At 40.5% G+C, this 20,187-nt stretch overlaps 1 protein-coding gene across 1 annotated transcript in view; it reads right to left on the bottom strand.

Moving 5' to 3' along the window:
• Positions 1–20,187, bottom strand: part of SCAMP1 (secretory carrier membrane protein 1) — a 43,791-nt gene that overhangs the window by 14,602 nt on the left and 9,002 nt on the right. The window contains exons 2-4 of the mRNA XM_086770016.1: positions 16,877–16,954; positions 2,414–2,512; positions 2,031–2,142 (exon numbers count right to left, since the gene is read on the bottom strand). Of these exons, the coding sequence (XP_086626142.1) occupies positions 2,031–2,142; positions 2,414–2,512; positions 16,877–16,954 (289 nt within the window). The remainder of the gene's footprint in view (positions 1–2,030; positions 2,143–2,413; positions 2,513–16,876; positions 16,955–20,187) is intronic.

A 20,187-nucleotide genomic window follows, 5' to 3' on the forward strand; every position in this document is an offset into this window, starting at 1 on the left:
ATTTGGGACTTGCTCAAATTGTTCTATGCATGAGTTTCACAAGTGGTATGGATAACATGGGCTACCAAAACCCAAGCAATCCTCACACAATACTGAAAATAAACTTCAGAAATAAAATACAATGAAGTGCAGACAGATCAAGGAAAAGTACAATATTTTATCTATGTAAAAGACTAACCAAGCATCTGACAGTTCCTATAAAGTGATGAGAAAAGAGGATTCTTCACAAAACAAGCACGTATGGGCAGAAAAACAATTTATCAGACTTCTTTGACTTTTAAATGCACATTTCCCTAAAGTCCCACTACAATCACGTACTTTGTTGAACACAAAGACTGGGGACTGAAAAACGTTCTTCATTCTCAGAATCCTGGTCTTTTTAACATCAAGCTACCTGTAACACTTTGAACTAGTTCCCAATATAGTTTGCAGCTTAACCTAAAAGCCCAGAATCTTACAGATTCTTTATGGATTCTTCAAGCACTTTGATGTGAACAACTGCAACCTAATAACAATACCCGTTTTAGAAATATCCTGAAACATGCATGGAGTATCAGAGGTATGTTCTCTAAGATACAGATGAACAAAACTGTCCCTAAAGCCTGGAAAAGTAATCAATCCAGACCATCAATATAAGTTTGTGAAATTAGATGAAGGGCAATACATGGAGAAGGAAATGAAAAACAACCAACAAAATCATTCTCTGGGAGAAGAGGTCAGAGTTTTAATAGAGAGATTGAAAAGAACAAATACTGAGAAAATAAAAATGGATTACTGAAGGGACAATATCATCCTGATTCTTTTCCTTAGAAGAATAGCAATTCCCAGATCCTGGCATATGACTGGGATATGACTGCTGCTCTCTACAGCTTCCTAAGGAAGGCAAGTGGAGAGGGAGACGCTCCCTGTATCCAGTGACAGGATGTGTGGGAACAGTTGAAAGTTGCACTAGAGGAGGTTTAAACTGGACTTCAGGAAGCATTTCTTTACCAAGAGAGTGTTCAAACACTGGAACAGGCTTGCTAGAGAGGTGGTTGATGCCCCAAGCCTGTCTGTGTTTAAGAGGCATTTGGACAATGCCCTTAGTAACATCCTTTAACTTCTGGTCAGCCTTGAAGTGGTCAGGCAGCTGGACTGGGTGATCATTGTAGGTCATTTCCAACTGAAAATATTCTATTCTATAAAATTCCCTGTGAATTTTAATTACAAAGAAATTATGCAACCTGGAAATGTATCACTGCGTATTCAAAAAAACCAGCACATGTGGAAACAAAAGTCAAAATTCTAGATACAAGTGAAAAGACAACACACAGTCAACATCACACATAATGTTTCGGTTTGTTTTTTTCCCTAACTTCAGTCTGAAATTCTTCCTTTTGAAAAGGAATATTCCCACGGATCTACTTCTAGCAAAGTATCTTCGGCAAGATGTAAATCCTCTCATTTTTGAAACTGCCATATAAAAACTGATGGTTTTGCACAGTACACTTACAGTTTGTGGCAAAATGAGATACTGATCTTGACTATGGGTTCCAAAGTGTCACATGAAAAATTAGTAAAGATTAATAAAAGAACAGATCTTTCTGCTATTTGCACAGAGTATTATGTCTGTAATATAGTAAAAGATAAGAAAATATTTCAAAACAGCAAAGTTCTACAGCTATAAATACTAACAGAAGAGAAATCAAAGAGACCTTACTCATGAAGTTATTTTTATTCCTCAGAATGCTCCATACTATGGAATAGTATTATTTAGATATTAACCGAGAATAAAAGTAGCTGATAGCAGAGAGTAACATGTAACTGAGGTCACATGTAAAATTTTTACAGTGAAAATCTGCAAAGGACAGGCTAGCTTTTATTCATTGTATACACTGTCTGAAAGGACATAACCTTTCTTTTCCTGAGAATATAAGAGAGAATATAAAGCACCCTCTTTGATCTGTTGCACAATGTCACTGTAAAACCAGAACAGTTTCTAAGAAGAAGTGAAATTGCTGCAATTTTAAAAGTAATTTTTCCATGCATACCCCCCTGCTGATTGAGACTCTGCATTTCCCTTTCTCTGCGATCTAGTTCAGCTGCTTTTCTTTCCAGTTCTTCCTGACGCTTTAGCAGTTCTGCCTGGGCCAAGGCATGCTCCTGAACAAAACAAACATCATCAGATATTGTAAAAATATGAACACAGAATAAATATTCCAAGTCTGTTTTCTATAATTAAGTATCTCCAGTTACGGATGAAGATTGACCCAATATAGCACAAATTCATGCATTAACCAGTTACTTAAAGGCAGTTTTTAACGTTCATAAATCACTAGGAAAGCAATGCTTATTTATAAAAGCCATTATTCCAGAAGTGTATTTTTTAAATTATAATTAAAAGAAATCTAGTGCTTGAAAATTACAGACAAACCTTCGCAATTTGTGTGTAAGCAGGTGGTTCTTCTGTTGGTTTCATTATTGCTGGCTGGGTACTGGGTACATTAGGCATTTTCACATTTCCTGGAGGAGGCTAAGAAAATGAGAGACAATTATAGGGAAACAGTCTCCTATTCTAATAAACATCTGTTCATTAACTCTGTAAGAACCAATCTAGTTGTTTTAAAGGAAGTGTTACTGATAAACTGAAAATCTGATATGCTGCCTGCAATATTTATAACCTCTAGGAAAATGAAGTTAACTATATTGTGCGGTGCAGCAGCCTGCTTATTTGGTTTTACACTGCACTACTTGCCATAAACACACATGAAACTTCAGGGATCCATAGAAAGGAAATAGACTTTTAAATTTGTTTGGACATGAATATGAATAAAGACAGTTATTCTTCAAGAGAACTGCAGGATTTAACAGTGATCTGTTCATATTCTGAAACACAATGCCATTTATTAGTAATGTCTTTCAAAGCTTTCTACTTAACAAAGGCTTTTATCACCTGGCTAACTAGAGAAGCACCACTGCCATTTCATTCACTTGGTCATTACCTGTAAGAGTATAGCTAACAAGGAGCTTTTAGTAGCTTACTTTTTTTCTTTTTCCTTTTTTTTTTTCAATATCCTCTTGTTCTTATTCCCATTTATCATCTTCTCTGACTTTCTCCACAACTCTCTATCATACACAATGTTAATCAGTAGCAATCAAACCAAGGAAGAAGCTACTGCCTAGATTGAAGTTACCATCTGTGCTTTACCAAAGCAGATCAGTATAGCACTATGATGTTATTTTATTCTTAAATATGCTTGGGGGAAACTACCGTTATTTCTTTTTGTAGAGCTTGCAATATGGAAGACTACCCCGTTCTGTGATCTTGTAAGACAGAGAACCGCTTGTTCCTAGTAAGACTGCAGTGAGTCACTGAATTTGTGAATCAAACAAAAACGTTGTGAGAAGTGTGATGTTTTCAATACAAAAGCATCTTAAAAAAAAAGCAGAAATCAGCTAAACACCATTAACTTGGTAAATTATGACTTGGTTCAGATTACTTGCATCTTTTCTAACCATCTTTTGCAATGCAGTACATCGAGGAGAAGACATTATACCTGAGCAAACTCCACCTCTGTGTGTGATATTGCAGCATGTCTCAGCAACATCAGCTGATTCCAACATTTTGAAATTGTATTTCCACCTTACACATGAGCTCCTGACAGGATACTGAGATATCACTGAGCTCTCATTTCTCAGAACTGCTTGGTGATTTAAGCTTTTCATCCTAAGAAAGATTACTTAGTGTTGTAGGATGAAAGGACCAAAGGCTAAATGCCAGGTCCTGCACTTGGGTCACAGCAACACTGGGGAAGAGTGGCTGGAAAACTGCCTGGTGGAAAAGAACCTCGGGGTGTTGGTCAACAGCCAGCTGAATATGAGCCAGCAGTGTGCCCACGTGGCAAAGAAGGTCAATAGCATCCTGGCTTGCATCAGAAATACTGTGGCCAGCAAGACTAGAGAAGTGATTGCCTCTCTCTACATAGCACTGGTGAGGCTGCATCTCAAATACTGCATTCAGTTTTGGGCCCCTCACTACAAGAAAGGGTCCGAAGGGCAATGAAGCTGGTGAAGGGTCTAGGGCAAAAGTCTTATCAGGAGCAGCTGAGGGAAGTGGGGTTGTTTAGCCTGGAGAAAAGGAGGCTGAGGGGAGGTCTTAATCACTCTCTACAACTATGTGAAAGGAGGCTGTAGCAAGGTGGGTGTTGGTCCTTTCTCCCAAGTAGCAAGTCATAGGACAAGAGGAAACTGCCTGAAGTTGCACCAGGGGAGGACTAGATTGGATGTTAGGAAAAATGCCTTCAAAAAAAGGGTTGTCAAGCATTGGAACAGGCTGCCCAGGGAAGTGGTTGAGTCACCATCCCTGGAGGTATTTAAACGATGTGTAGATGTGGCGCTTAGGGACATGGCTTAGTGGTGGACTTGACAGATAAACAGAGGGACTCAATTATCTCAAGGGTCTTTTCCAACCTAAATTATTCTGTGATTCTATGAAGTTGGCTAAAGATGGTTAATACTGCTACTCCTTATGTTGGAGCCTTCTGTGATAAGGAAAAGGGCTTGTATGAGAACTACTACAAAAACTAGACAACCATCAATAGTCATATCATCAAATATAAGATACAAAACCTGCATCACGAGTAACAAAAAGTTACTAAGCAAAAACTCTTATGTATTATGCACTGTAGTCCAGAGCAATGCTACAAAAACAAAATAAACAAACAAAAAAGTCTCATTATTGTAGCTCTGTGTCTAAAGTAACAATAGCTTTGAAAGCATAACAGATAAGCAGCTGCCTGCTAGACTAATGTGCAAGACTGTTCATAATCTCCAGCAAGGACTACAGTCACCCTCCTGTAATACCGTAAAAAGTAGTATTACCTGTTATAGTGCAAATACATGGATTGTCAGACTAGAAAATATTTGACCAATGAATTAAAAATATTTGTCCTTGAAAGACACTTTGTCCAAACAGCCTGCAGTGACTGGAACATGCATACATGCTTATGAAAAAAACAACCAATCAGAAAGCTCACTAGAGTTACGGAATAGAAGATGTTAGCCAACAGCATATATGACATATGTCATTAATTTAAGGTATAAGATTGTTGTGAATGGAGTTAAATCCAGTTGGTGGCTGGTCGCAAGTGGTGTTGCACCAGGGCTCAGTACTGGGGCCAGTTCTGCTTAATGTCTTTGTCAACAATCTGGATGAAGGGATTGAGTGGTCCCTCAGTAAGTTTGCAGATGACAGCAACCGGGGCAGGAGTGTCAATCTGCTCGAGGGTAGGAAGGCTCTGCAGAGGGATCTGGACAGGCTGGACCAATGGGCTGAGGTAACTGTATGAGGTTCAACAAGGCCAAGTGCCAGTTCCTGCACTTTGGTCACAACAACCCCGTGCAACACTTCAAGGCTGGGGAAGAGTGGCTGGAAAGCTGCCCGGCAGAAAGGGACCTGGGGGTATGGTAGACAGCTGGCTGAACATGAGCCAGCAGTGTGCCCAGGTGGCCAAGAAGGCCAACAGCATCCTGGCTTGTATCAGGAACAGTGTGGCCAGCAGGAGTAGGGAAGTGATCATGTCCCTGTACTCAAGCACTGGTGAGGCTGCACCTCAAATACTGTGTGCAGTTTTGGGCTCTTCAGTACAAGAAGGACGTTGAGTTGCTCGAGTGCATCCAGAGAGGGGCAACAAAGCTGGTGAGAGGTCTAAGGAACAAGTCTTATGAGGAGCAGCGGAGGGAACTGGGATTGTTTAGTCTGCAGAAGAGGAGGCTGAGGGGAGACCTCATTGCTCTCTACAGCTACCTGAAAGGAGACTGTAGGGAGGTGGGTGTTATCTCGTCTCCCAGGTAACTAGTGATAGGATAAGAGGAAATGGCCTTAAGCTGTGGCAGGGGAGGTTTAGGTCGGACATTACGAAACACTTCTTTACTGAAAGAGAGATCAGGCACCGGAGCAGGCTGCCCAAGGAAGTGGTGGAGTCACCATCCCTGGAGGTGTTCAAAGAACGTGTACACATGGCACTTCAGGATGTGGTTTAGTAGGCATGGTGTTGCTAGGTTGACAGTTGTTTTTGATGATCTTGGAAGTCTTTTCCAACCTTAAAGATTCTATGATTCTATGTTAGCCAACAGCATATATGACATATGACTAATTACGTACAAGATTCTTCTGATTCAGATTTCTACATTGCTTAGGTTCCACTATATGCTAGCTGGCCATCTATATAGTGTTAGACTTGCTGTCTACTATGCACTTAATGAGAATTGTGTAAAAGACCCAGTGCCTAGGTAAGAGCCTGTGCTCCCTGGAAGAAAGGTGACTACTCCAGTGATTTTTAACAGGGTCTGTGCATCCTACGAAAGTCAAGAAGGGATGGGGGACAAAAGCTCTTAAGGGATGTTACAAAGCTACCCCTTCCAGCACACTCTGAGATCTGGGGACTCCTCCTTTCCGACTGCTGGAACTTCTCCAGCTGCTGGTATCTAGATGTTGCAGCATTCACAGATGAAGCAGAGAGTGAAATGTCACTGAAAGATAGTTAAGAAAGAATTTAACAGTAACTGCTGTGATTACGCATGTGGCTCTCAGACAAGTGTACTGACTGGTAGCAACCTACACACAACCAGCCTCTGCTCTAGTCTCCTCCTTGCTCCTCCTCAGTCCCCAACTGCTCAACAACTATGACTATTCTCCTAAATACTCCTTACTAAATTTTGCAGAGTCTTACAGGTTCCCCTTAACTACTCATAATATTATACTTATCTTGTTTCTTCCTTCTTATCAGTTAAAAAAGTCCAGCTTGACCCTTGTTGTAGCTTAGCTCCACCCTGGACCAAGCTATGCAGTTTCTCACTCACTTCCCCCACCTTCCAACGGAATGGGGAAGAAATAATATAAAAAGGCTTGTGGTTCATCATAAGGACAGGGAGAGATCATTGAAGTTACCATTACGGGCAAAACAGACTTGACTTGGGGAAAACTATTTATTTATTATTATTAATAAAACAGGATAAAACAAAGCAGGATAAAGAGGAAGAGAACAAAACCAACTTCCCCTCACCCATCCCTTTTCCCAGGCTTAACTTCATTTCAATTATCTCCACATCCTCCCCTACCCTGAGCGGCACAGGAGGGAAGAGAAAATGGGGGTTACAGTCAGCTCATCACTTGTCGCTTTACGCTGCTCCTTCCTCCTTGGGGGAAGAACTCCTCACATTCCTCCCCTGCTCCAGCGTGGGGTCCCTCCCACAGGCTACAGTCCTTCATGAACTGCTCCAGCCATGGGTCGTTTTTCCACAGGGTGCAGTCCCTCCAGAACAGCTGCCCCAGTATGGGCCCTCCACAGGCCACAGCCTCCTTTAGGCCTCCGCCTGCTCCTGCGTGGGGTCCTCCCCGGGCTGCAGGGGGATCTCTGCTCCTCCGCGGGCCTCCATGGGCTGCAGGGGCACAGCCGGCCTCACCATGGGCTGCACCATGGGCTGCAGGGGAATTTCTGCCGGGAGAAGCATTACTCCTCCCTGTCCTTCTTCACTGACCTTGGCACCTGCAGCCGTTCCTCTCACAATAAATTCTTCACCACCGGCTCAGGCAGACGCCTCTCAGGTTCTCTTCATATCTCCTCGCTTTGCTTCTTGCAGCCAGGCTGGGCTGAATCAGCCCAGACAGCTGCCCGACGAGAGCTCACAGGTCCCGTGCCTCCCCCTCTCTTCTGCTTCTTCACTTCTTTTTTCTTATTTTGCCCCTTCTTAAATATGTTATTACAGAGGTGTTATCACTAAACATTCAATTACCAATTGGCTCGGCCCTGGCCAGTAGCAGGTTGTCCCTAGACCTGGCCAAGTCCACCAGACAAAGGGGAAACTTCTAGCAGCTTCTTGCAGAAGCTGCCACCATAGCACCCCACTAAACAAAAGAAACACAACCCTCTTCAAAGCCCTTAAAGTACTGGCTGATGAGTTCTGGTCTTCTGTTTTGTCTTTGTTATCACTTACCTACCAGGTTTGTGTTTCCGCCTTTGTTTACTGCTTTCCCTTTTACTTATTACTTCCTTAAAACCGAGAAAAGTCTCTAACGTTAACGAAACAGATGCTCTCACATTCAATATATCCATACAGTAACTAGTATGACTGACTTCATTATTTGGACAATCATGAAGCTCTGCAACTGAAAGGCTACCATGACTTCTACAAGGATGGTACATGACTCAGAATAATGTATACCTTTGGATATTCTGTAATAACATGACTTATTATGATTGTTATTCAGGCCTCAGCCCCTCAAAAATCATACAGTCGTATCACTGTAGTAACACAAAGGAGGACACCCCAGGCTTATTTCAAGCACTGAAGTGCAAGGTAGCAGCTGTCCTGAATCTCACGTTGTTAAATCTGTGTGCTACAATCCATTACTTAATGCACGAATGACCAAGCAGTCGAGGCAACTTCCATATCCGTTCGAAGGTTAAAGCCCCTGCCTGTGTAGAAGTCTGCTAAAAAAAAACCAACAAAATAAACCCTAAACAAACAAAAAAAACAACCAACCAACAAAAAAAACACTTATGATTGGTAGACTTTCCCATGCCCTTCCCCCCTGCCTCCACCTCTACTTGCCCAGTAAAGAATTTGTACCTTCTGGCCTCTTAATTTCTTGAATCCTTTTAAGAGCTTTTTCTACAGTGAGCATGATTGCTGTCACTTTCCTTCCTCTGGTATGAAGCCAGCTGAGGCCCATTCTAGTTCATGCTTTAGCAATTTTCCATCTTAATTTCCTGAACACTCAGCTGACTACATATTTCTGGCAAGTTAGTGCTTCTCTAAAGCCTATTCTATTGAGAATTCAAGTTCAAGACACTTCCCCTTTAAAGGAACAATTAATTTAGCTTTTTCCTACATCATTATCTTCTACTAGTACTCTTACAACCTTAAAGATGGAAGAAGATTCTTGCTTCCAATAAACAGTTTCCCAAGTTGTTAAACAAGTTTCTCCTCAGAGCTTTGAGCCTGCCTTACAGTTTCACACTTCGCTTGGCAGAGTTTAAGCTCTTAAGTTTTCTTTGAAAATAACTTCCACTTTTCTAAAGGCTGTCTTAGCCCACCAGCAAATGCCAGCACAGTTAGTCTCTTCTTATGGTGCATATAAAGCAGCTATTTTTGAGCTACAGTATGTCTACACCATTCATGAATATTACTTTGTGTTTAATATCACTTACGAGTTATTTAATATCACTTAATGGAATTAGTGCATGATGTTGTTGTCCTTCACAGTGTCGGACAGCTTGAACACTAATCAAGATTTGGCCACATGAATTTTCTCCCTATAGTGGTGAACAGCATTTCTGTAGTCCTCCTGTGTTACCTGTCCTTGCTTTCAACATCCATACACCCTCCTTTTCCATCTGAGCTCTAGAAGATCTCTACTCAGCCAAGCTGGCCTTCTGCCCTGCTTGCTTGACTTCCAACATTTTGGAATTGCCTGCTCCTGCACTCTCAAGAGACGGCTCTTAAAAAGTGACAGCATGCAACCATTTTAAACTGAGGCTGCACTAAGTCTTCCTGTCAAACTGATGGACTCATTTTTATAACCCAAATCAAAACTGAGAAGCAAAAAAAAACCCTCACAGTTACTTAACATGAAACAAAGAGCAGTATCCAGCTGCCTTGGAAAATCATTCAGATACCAAAAAAAAAAAAAAAAACAACCCTAAAACCCAAACAAAAAAAACAAAACAAAAAAAAAAAAAAAAAGAACCCACAGAACATAGCTATGCAGTTTGGGATTTTCCTAGAAGCAAAAAGTACTGAAGTAAAATCAGAGAAAGTACATCTTCAAGCTCTATCATTGTACAGCAGATCTGGAGAACTGCATGGACTTAAATGAAGTTCAGCTGATGTACAAGATTATCTATTATTGGACTGATGTAGGTAGTAAGGAAATAGTACAGGAAAAAAGAGAAGAAAAAAAAATGTTACTTCTGATAATGTCTTCTCAGAAACCACTTAACGCCTTCTTTTGTCCTATAAATAAATTTCCCCATATTCAGCAATCACTGGAAAAACAGAAGTTCAATAAAAACGCATACAAGGCAAACAAACAAGACCCAGGGAAAGCAGAGGTTATGCATATTAAACTTTAATGCAAACAAGGCACTCAAAACAAGTGTTACTACATACAAGTAATTAAAATATACTCAATAAAGTCAAAGAAGCAATAATTTATTGGCTTGGTAGACAAAACAGTAAGGCAGATAGTTCTTCGTATAGTTATTAGAAAGGCAATACAAAGCAAAATTCTAGAAGCTAATATCTCACATCAATTTCTAAATATAGAATAAGCATAGGTTTGCTCTAATTGCTACCTCTCAAGTTAGCTCAATTAAGAATTAAAATAACTTCATTAAAAAAGCTGCAAAATAATTCCAGTAAAAATATTTATTGGGATGTTGGCTAGCATACAATAGGTTTCTTACATTCTGAAATGGACATGTATTTGCAAGTTGTTGTACTGAAGAATTGTCTGAAACAGCCTCAGTGCTATCATACACAATGCATGAAGTCTAAAATTGGAGGCACTCTGGAAAGATTTAGGTTTTTAAGAGGGCGGCAAGGGACATGCATTTAATACAGACAAAAACTGTAAATGTAAATCTTATTCAGAAAATACTATTAGCAAGTAGTTGGATTAGAACGAGCTGTAGAATCAATTTATTTGCTATTTAGAACGAAAAGTAAACATCCACTTTCTAAAGTCACTTCAAATGTTTTATCAGCACAAAAGATGCAAGTGGGAAAGAAGTACTTGGTCAATAACTATCAAAATCCTGAAGATGTCAAACTAGAGAACTACTGGAACTAGTTTTGAGAATTAATGGATATTTAATAAAGACACTGAGATCCTTAACTATTAAGTAAACAGAACAGGAATTCCCATCTGTTATTGTACTTTTGTCTATGTTATTTTTATTTTTATTGACATACGATTTCTAGGAATAAAAACTGCTGAGGCATCTTTGACAGAAACCAGTGAATCTGGTACTTGCCAGGTAACTCCTTGAACCTTGATGAACATCTTATACAGTTCATACCAGAGCATCCTCAAAACTACTGTGCAAATAGGATGAGGGGTAATGGTTTTAAAACAGAGGGAGGTATATTCAGATTAGATATCATGAAATTATTTTTTTTTTTTACAATGAGAGTGGTAGAACACTGGCACAGGTTGCCCAGAGAGGTGGTGGATGCCCCATCCCTGGAAACATTCAAGGCCAGGTTGGACAGGGCTCTGAGCAACCTGATCTGGTTGAAGATGTCCCTGCTCCTTGCAGGGGGGTTGGACTAGATGACCTTTGAAGGTCCCTTCCAACCCAAACTATTCTACGATTCTATGATTGTTCCATCTCGGAAGCAGATGAGAAGACACAAGCTTCTCAGGTGGCTTCAGGGCAGCAGAAGTCAAGTCTCTTCCTTCCCATCTCAAATTTAACAGTCCAATCCATGCTTCTGGAATCTAGAAGACTTAGTCCCATATCAAGCTTAATTTGAAAGTAAGTTTGAAAGCAAGACTTGATCTGTGTTTCCTACCTGAGTGGAATGTCAGAGGCATCCTTTAAAAATTGTTTCATTTCCTAATTTCATACTTAACTGGACCAAAGTCTGGCTTACTCATATATCTGGATAAAGCGCTAAAATTCTGCCATAATGAAACATAATTTAGCAAGTATAAGAAATGAAACAGATACATTTTTTACTCCCTTATGGATCAGCATACACATGGAGTTGTTAGGAAAAGATGATGCTGCTTTTATTACACAGCATGTTACTTGTTGAAATACAGCAAACTGATTAGATAATGGGAAAATTTTCACTGTACGAATTGTCAAACACTGCAACAGGTTGCCCAGTGAGGTCACACGATCTCCAACCTTGTTTATATTCAAAATTCCCCAAGACAAGAAATACAACTCAGTGACCAACTTTCAATAGCAGGAATTGAAAAATAGGACCTCCAGAGGTCCCTTGCAACCTATGACCTGGCACTTATTTAATCATATTTGTCCGTCTGTTGGTTGCCTGTCCAAGTGCTATTGGTGGCTTAGGGATTTGGGTATGGAAGAGAGATATCCAGCCAACTTATAGCCTGCATATAACTGATGAGACCTTTACAGGAAAACAGATGGTTAGCAATTCTGTCTTTCTAAGGATGTAACTTTAACACTAATTATTCAGACTTGTATTGTGAGAACTGTACTAACCTCCAGCCATCACTACATAATATCATATTATATCACATCACATTACACCACCCAAATCTGGACAGGGGAACTAAGTCAACTGTTTTTACAGAGACTTTACTTCATAAATTCATGGTCTTTGACCTTCACTGACACATTACAGTAAGGCACTCATATTTTGAAATTCAACCAACCCCACTCTACAAGACACCTTTTTGCTCTTGTTCTTTGTGGATGATTCATCAGGCTTCCTGTAGATATTTAAGTTGATTTAGATGCAGACAGAAGAAGGGGAGCTGCTCAGGAATTTACTGAAAACAATCCACTGAAATACCTCTCAATGTGGTGGGCTGAACACCAGGTACCCACCAAAGCCGCTCTATCAGTCCCCTCCTCAACTGGACAGGGGAGAGAAAATATAACAAAAAGCTCATGGGTCAAGATAAGGACAGGGAGAGATCATTCACTTATTACCATCACGGCAAAACAGACCTCACTTGGGGAAATGGGTTTAATTTGCCACACTGAAGTCAGAGTAGGATAATGAAAAATAAGAACACATCTTAAAACATCTTCCTCCCCATCCACTCCCTTCTGCCACTGCCTTGGCCAGCAGTGGGTCCATCTTGGAGCCAGCTGGCATTGGCTCTATTGGACATAGGGGAAGTTTCTCATCTTCTCACAGAAACCACCCCTGTATACCACCTGCTACCAAAACCTTGCCACACAAATCCAATACACTTAAAACCAACAAATCCTCAACTCTACCAATTTTTTTTTTATTTTTAATGCAGCAATTTGAAAGTGATTGCTATACGCATTATTGTGTCCACACATGTTAAACGTATGTCCAGAGAGTGCTCAAAGGAGTTCGACATGCCTTAGTAAAACTTGTAGAAGCAGGAAGAGATTAAAGGATATTAAAGGCGTTCTTTAACACTAGTTAAATGATGAAGCAGAAATACTAATTGTTTAATCTCATCTGTTCCTTGCTGATTTGAGATCCACGCAAGAGTGCTGAGGGAACGGGCAGAGGTGATAGCCGAGCCGCTTTCCATCATCTATCAGCGCTCCTTGTTGACTGGTGAGGTCCCGGAAGACTGGAGGATTGCCAACGTGACTCCCATTTACAAGAAAGGTTGTAAGGAGGATCCGGGGAACTACAGGCCTGTTAGCCTGACCTCGGTTACAGGGAAGGTTAGGGAACAGATAGTCTTGAGGGAGATCATGCGGCATGTGCGGGATGGCCGGGGGATCAGGCCTAGCCAGCATGGGTTCATGAAGGGCAGGTCCTGTTTGACCAACCTGATCTCCTTTTATGATCAAGTGACCCATCTGCTGGATGAGGGAAAGGCTGTTGATGTGGTCTACCTAGACTTCAGCAAAGCCTTTGACACTGTCTCCCACGGTATTCTCCTGCAGAAGCTGGCAGCCCATGGCTTGGATGGGTACACTCTTGGCTGGGTAAGGAGCTGGCTGGAGGGCCGGGTTCAGAGAGTGGTGGTGAATGGAGTTAAATCCAGCTGGCTACCGGTCACAAGTGGTGTTCCCCAGGGGTCGATGCTGGGGCCTGTCCTCTTCAATATCTTTATTGATGACCTGGATGAGGGCATTGAGTGCACCCTCAGTAAGTTCGCAGATGACACCAAATTGGCTGGGAGTGTGGATCTGCCTGGGGGTAGCGAGGCCCTACAGAGGGATCTGGACAGGCTGGAAAGCTGGGCTGAAGCCAATGGGATGAGGTTCAACAAGACCAAATGCCGAGTCCTGCACTTCGGCCACAACAACCCCAGGCAGCGCTACAGGCTCGGAGCTGAGTGGCTGGAGGACTGTGTGGAGGAAACGGACCTGGGGGTACTGATTGATGCTCGGCTGAGCATGAGCCGACAGTGTGCCCGGGTGGCCAAGAGGGCCAACGGCATCCTGGCTTGCATCAAAAACAGTGTTACTAGCAGGAGCAGGGAGGTAATCGTCCCCCTGTACTCACCACTGGTGAGGCCGCACCTCGAGTACTGTGTTCAGTTTTGGGCCCCTCACTGCAAGAAAGACATTGAGGCCCTGGAACGCGTTCAGAGGAGGGCTATGAAGCTGGTGAGGGGTCTGGAGCACAGGCCTTATGAGGAGCAGCTGAGGGAGCTGGGATTGTTTAGTCTGGAGAAGAGGAGGCTCAGGGGAGACCTTATAGCTCTCTATAACTTCCTGAAGGGAGGTTGTAGTGAGCTAGGGGTCGGCCTTTTCTCTCGTGTAGACAGTGATAGAACTAGAGGCAACGGTTTCAAGCTGCACCAGGGGAGATTCAGGCTGGACATTAGGAAATATTACTTCTCGGAAAGGGTAGTCAGGCACTGGAATGCACTGCCCAGGAAGGTGGTGGAGTCACCGACCATGGGGGTGTTCAAGAAACGTTTGGATGTTGTGTTGAGGGATATGATTTAGCTGAGAAGTATTGGTGATGGTTGGACTGGATGATCTTTTAGGTCTTTTCCAATCTTGATCTTGATAATTCTGATTCTGATAATTCTGATTTCAGAAACATGACAAAAGACAGAGTCATCTCCATGGTGACTGATAGAGCTGGAGACAAAATCAGTGACAATGCAGGCAACGATATTTAATCTGACATTTATACTATCCACTGAAAACTTTGTTTGGTTTAACTACCAAAAATAAGACAGGCCTTGAAATTTGATAAGAAAAAAGATTCCTGATTTCTCATGTTATGGTAACACTTGAGACCTAAAATCTCCTATGCCCATTCACTTTCCTCATTATCTCTTACATGTTGTTTTCCTACCAAATTTCCCACTGCAGATGTGAAGGATGTACGTTATGTATATATATATAAAAAATTAAGAAAAGGAATACTGGGAAAAAAGTAGAACTTACTTCTTATTTTCTGTCCTATCCTGATAACTGCCAAGAAGCAGAACTGCTAAGAAGCATCTCCCTTTGCCAAGGGAGAACACGCTAGAGCTGAGACAAAGAATGTCAGTATTCAGAATTTGAAGTCACTTTCTCGCAGAAATCTGAATTTGCAATGGAGAAATATTTTTGTAGTCCAGCATGATTTATTAACTTGAATTTGGAGGGAGGGGAGAAAGAGGTTTAACACTGTGTTAATGCTATAAACTGCAAGATACCATCTTACCACTACCCCTAGCAATTTAGATTTTTAATTGAAGCATACCATTCTCAGCTTCCTTAAAAATCACAACTATACATTGTTGCTCACAGTGAAACAAACACCACTTCAAGTGTTACAGCCCAGCGATTCTCAAAATAAGAAGTCTCCACAACAGATTTTGCTACTACCAGCTTGTATCCCATGAAAGTTCTTTTCCTTTAAAGAAAGGGAGCTGATCATTCAATAGACAATTTTTATTAATTTGGTAACATTCCATAGATTATTAATTGAATCACAGTGTATGAATACAGCACATATTCAGTAGATCTGAACACTGACTTGAAGATTTCCTCCATTCTCCCCATTTTTCCAGATGAGTGTCATCTACAAAGAGCAATTAGATTTTTTTATACATGCACAGCTGACTATTCAAAGCCAGATAACCTTAGCCATACACTTGTTTTCCTTTTCTCACAGAGCTGCATGTTAAAATAAATACATAAGTAACAAAAAAGTCAGAGTAGCTCTATATTTTTTTTAATACAAGATCTACTGTCTTTATAACTTACAATCAACGTAAAGCAATTTTGAAACTCTTCAAACTTCAGAAAAACAAACATAATTCATTATATTGTTAGGAGAAAAAAAAACCTGGAGACTTAGTTACATTGTTGCTACTTGTAAATATTCTGCCTTAAACAGCTGATCCAAGACATAATCGAAAACCAAGCTTCTTCCACTCTAGCATTTTAACGCTGTATGAAACCTTACTGTTGCATTGCAAAGACTCAAATACCAACAAACCCTATCAGCACGACCAGATTTGCCATAGGAAATAAGCCTACATTTGAAAAATACAGTATTTGAATGTTTATAAATTATACTGACAGACAGTAATCATCCATACATTTTCCTAATCTTCCACAAGAACTTCACTATCAAAAGTAAACACTGAAAAATGCTGTTACAGTGTGAATTTACCACCCCATTCCTTGTATTTCTCCCTCATGGGTGAAAATAAGCATAAGGTAAATTAAAACTATACAAATTAGAGGCAAAAACCAACTGTGTTTCTTGGACATAATGTATTCCTTTTAATACAGTATAACTACTCATAGCCTGGGGATCATTACTTAAGTGTCATGTTTTTCTTATTCTGTGCAACAGTTCCATTAAGTAAAATGGAAATCAAAAGGAAGTGGCACACTGGGGAAGTGTGCCACACTCACAAGCTTTAAAGCAAGTCAAATTCAGAAAAGCATAAGGACAGACTGCCAGAAGTCTTACTGGACAGTGGAAAAACTCAGTTCTGTTTTGGCCCCCTTTCAGAGAGCCACTCTTCCTTAGTAAGTCAAAGCTCACTTAAGTAAACCTACCCACTGAATCCTCCAAACATTTCATGGGACTATCTACCCTTACACATCTTCCATTGCCTTTAGCTAGCATGTGATGTGTTCTACATCAGCTTCAAACTCTGAAAACAATACCTGATAAATCTTACCAAAAAAGATTAATAGTACGATTAAGAAATAAATGTGCTTACTGTTCTTGAATCAGAGAAAGGATTGTACTCATCTAGCCCTGGAGGAATATTTCTTGTCACTTGTGTAACAGAAGGATCCTAGAAGAGAAAACAGTTCCATAAATGTAGGCACATGTATATAAGCAAAAAGTCAAGACTTGTATCATTATATCATATAAAATTCAGCTTTTGTTTCAATCTAAAAAAGGTTTGTTTTCACTGGAAAAGCCTGTAAACATCCACCTCTCCAAAATGACATCATTCCATTCTGAGCTTCTTAGAAACCTAGATTAACACAGTCTAAAAGAAACTCCATCTGTTACGCATTTGATTTAAAAGGAAAAAAAGCTCTCAGTAGAGAAGAAAACTGTAGCCTGCTATGTTGACCTACAAGACTGGAGTCCACAACTATACACCCAAAAAGCACAGCAGAAGAAAAGAGCTTTCTGTAACTCTTGGTTTTACCTACCCAGAAGTACGTCCAACACCTTCAGGAATAGGAAAAGCATTTCAGAGAAATGAAGCTGAGGAAAGTGTCCCATATTGCCGAAAGTTCCTCTGCTTCAGCTTCTACTTTAACTGGTAAAATTAAGAAAAAAGTGTAATTTTTTTTTTTTTTCCTCCAATGGACTATACAGTAAGAAAGACCACTTGAGGTTTAGCTTGAGAAAGTGATGTAATGAATGAAACATTTCTCTGTGCTAGAGACAGGCAAGCTTTGTTCTGCAGAAGAACAGAAGTAACCACTACCATAGACCACACTAACTTTATATGAAGAGTTCAATAGGGGAGGGTGGGGGGAGGGGCAGGTAGAGTAATTTTTTTTTTTTTTTAAAAAGCAACAAAACCCAACAAGTGATGCTAAGGCAATCACTCACCACCACCCACTAGCAGAAATATGCCCAGCCAGCCTCTGAGCAATGGTTACCTTGGAACATCCCCAGCATCACTACCAGCACCACCGATGTTATTGCTGAGCATGATGCTATATACAGCGTGGAATATCTCTTTGGTCAACTGGGGCCAGCTATCCTGTGTCCGCTCCCAAACTCTTGCCCAACCCCAGCCTATTCCCAGGGTGAAGCAGAGATGCCTTAACGCTGTGCAAGCACTGTTCAGCAACAGCTGAAACACTGGTGCCTGAGTAGCACTTTTAGTCACAAATCTGAAAAACAGCAGCACCATAGGGATTGCTATGAAAAAAATTAACTCCCTCCAAGTCAGACCCAGTACACCTCTTCTAGCCTCTACATGCTAGTGTGAATTAGCAGAACATAAAATACTCTATTCTTTGTTCATGCTTTCAGTACAGTACCTCTTCCACAAATGCTCTCATATCATTCCCTCTTCCACACATAAAAATGTTCAAGTATAGATACATATGAAACTGGTGATAGTTAATCATCAGCCACACAGTGAAACAGTACATCTACATCACTAAAACCCAAATAGCACTCAGCACTTGAAGTTACATTAGCTGCTTAACAACTACATTTCAACACTAAACTTCTGTGTTTGAGGAGCGTACTGCTAACCAACCAACTAGGCCTGACTGTGCCCACAAAGGACAATAAATGCAATTATTTAATACCTAGAACATCAGACTCATGAGACAGCCACTGAACAGAGAACAGATTTTCAAAAAGCAGAAAAGAGTGTTCAAGTCAAACTTAGAAGAGGAATCTATATTTGGAAATACAATATGCAAACAATAATAAACATCCGATGAAAGAAAGCCTTTTTTCTCCAAGAGTTTTAGAAAAGACTGGGGAAAAAAAAAAAAAAACATTTCTCAGATCTCTTCACACAGCTAATGTGACATTCTAACACTGACAAATGACAGGAAACATATGCTGAGCCAAAAAAGCTTACTACATCAAAAGTCTTAGTACTAGAAATAAGTTATATGCTTAAACAGACACAGTAAGCAGAGCAAGAAGCCCTCCATAAGAAGTCCATCCTCATTTTGAAATAACAATTGCTATACTTCTGCCAAATATTGCTAATGTTTGCAAAAGTAGCAGCAGCTCTGAAAAAAACCCAAGTAACTCATAGAACAGTCAATATCAGCTCTATCTAAGAAAAGTTTCATTACCTAAAAAAACCACAAAATTACAGTTGTATTGAAATACACAAATCAAACACCATCAAGGCAAGTAGCATTCAAATTCTGCTCCCAGAAAACCTCAATTATACAGTCTGGACTTCACTAGAAGTTCATGGCCTGATCTATTCCACAAGCAGAATGGCTCAAGAAGTAAACCAGAGATGACAGGAAAAGAAGAGTAATCTCACACCTGAAACAGACAAGAACTAGCCTGGAGATGGGTATCTCTCCTATACTAGTTCACTGTGACCTTCTCTAATGCTAGACCTATCCTCAGCATGGAAAGAAACAAGCTCTTCATAGTCTGGGTGCCCAGGTGTAAGCTGCTAGACTTTTCTGAATACCTACCATGCATCAAACAACTTATGCCAACAGGAGCTGCACTTCAAACGTCAAAACACTACTTACAGCATTTCTGAAGAATCATTTACCTTACACTCATTTCATCTCATTTTAAAAATGGAGCAAATGCCAAGTCATCTAAATACAGTGAGAGAAACTGTGAAGCACTCATATTCACTGTTGCAGAATAATAGAACACTGAACTTGAAAGTTAATCAGGGTTTGAATAACGAACATGAACAATAAATGTTGTGCAGGGCCACATACTCAAAGTGGCATTTAAATGAATCCTATCAGATTTCTGTGTTGCACTGATGTTGTTATTCTAGTGGTTAAAAACAGTAAAAACTTTAAAATTCTACAGGAACAGGTAAATCTAAGCTGGCATAACTCAGTTTTCCATATTAGATATTCTACCCAGACAATAAAGTTTAAATATATTATTATTTAGTTATTTTTGGTTTTTAATATTAGGAAACAGAAAAAAAAAAGGTGCAAAGATCTGTTCCAATAGGTGATAATATACGGACACCAACAAAAAGCAGCAGTATGGCTGGAACCATCAAATATCCAGAGACCCCAATTTGCGGCACAATTTAAGTGACTAAAAATCGGGCTACACTCTGCAAACACGGAAGACTGGGAATTTCTGGGACAGACTTTAAATATTTGGACTTTTGAAAGTCCCTTCCAACCCTAACCATTCTATGATTCTATTTGATGTCAGCCACCGGATGCAGCAACTGTATAATGCCTGGTCCAACGTCAGATTGGGAAAGCTAGGTCCTGGTGGACCAGTACTCCTGCCCAAATTGGACCTGCCCTTGCACTTACTCCTTGGCACAATCTGATTTTCCTTAGCCACCCAGCCAGTCTCAGTCCC

Source organism: Chlamydotis macqueenii, chromosome Z (assembly GCF_036417535.1).
Source record: "Chlamydotis macqueenii isolate bChlMac1 chromosome Z, bChlMac1.mat, whole genome shotgun sequence".
NCBI classification, from domain to species: Eukaryota; Metazoa; Chordata; class Aves; order Otidiformes; family Otididae; genus Chlamydotis; species Chlamydotis macqueenii.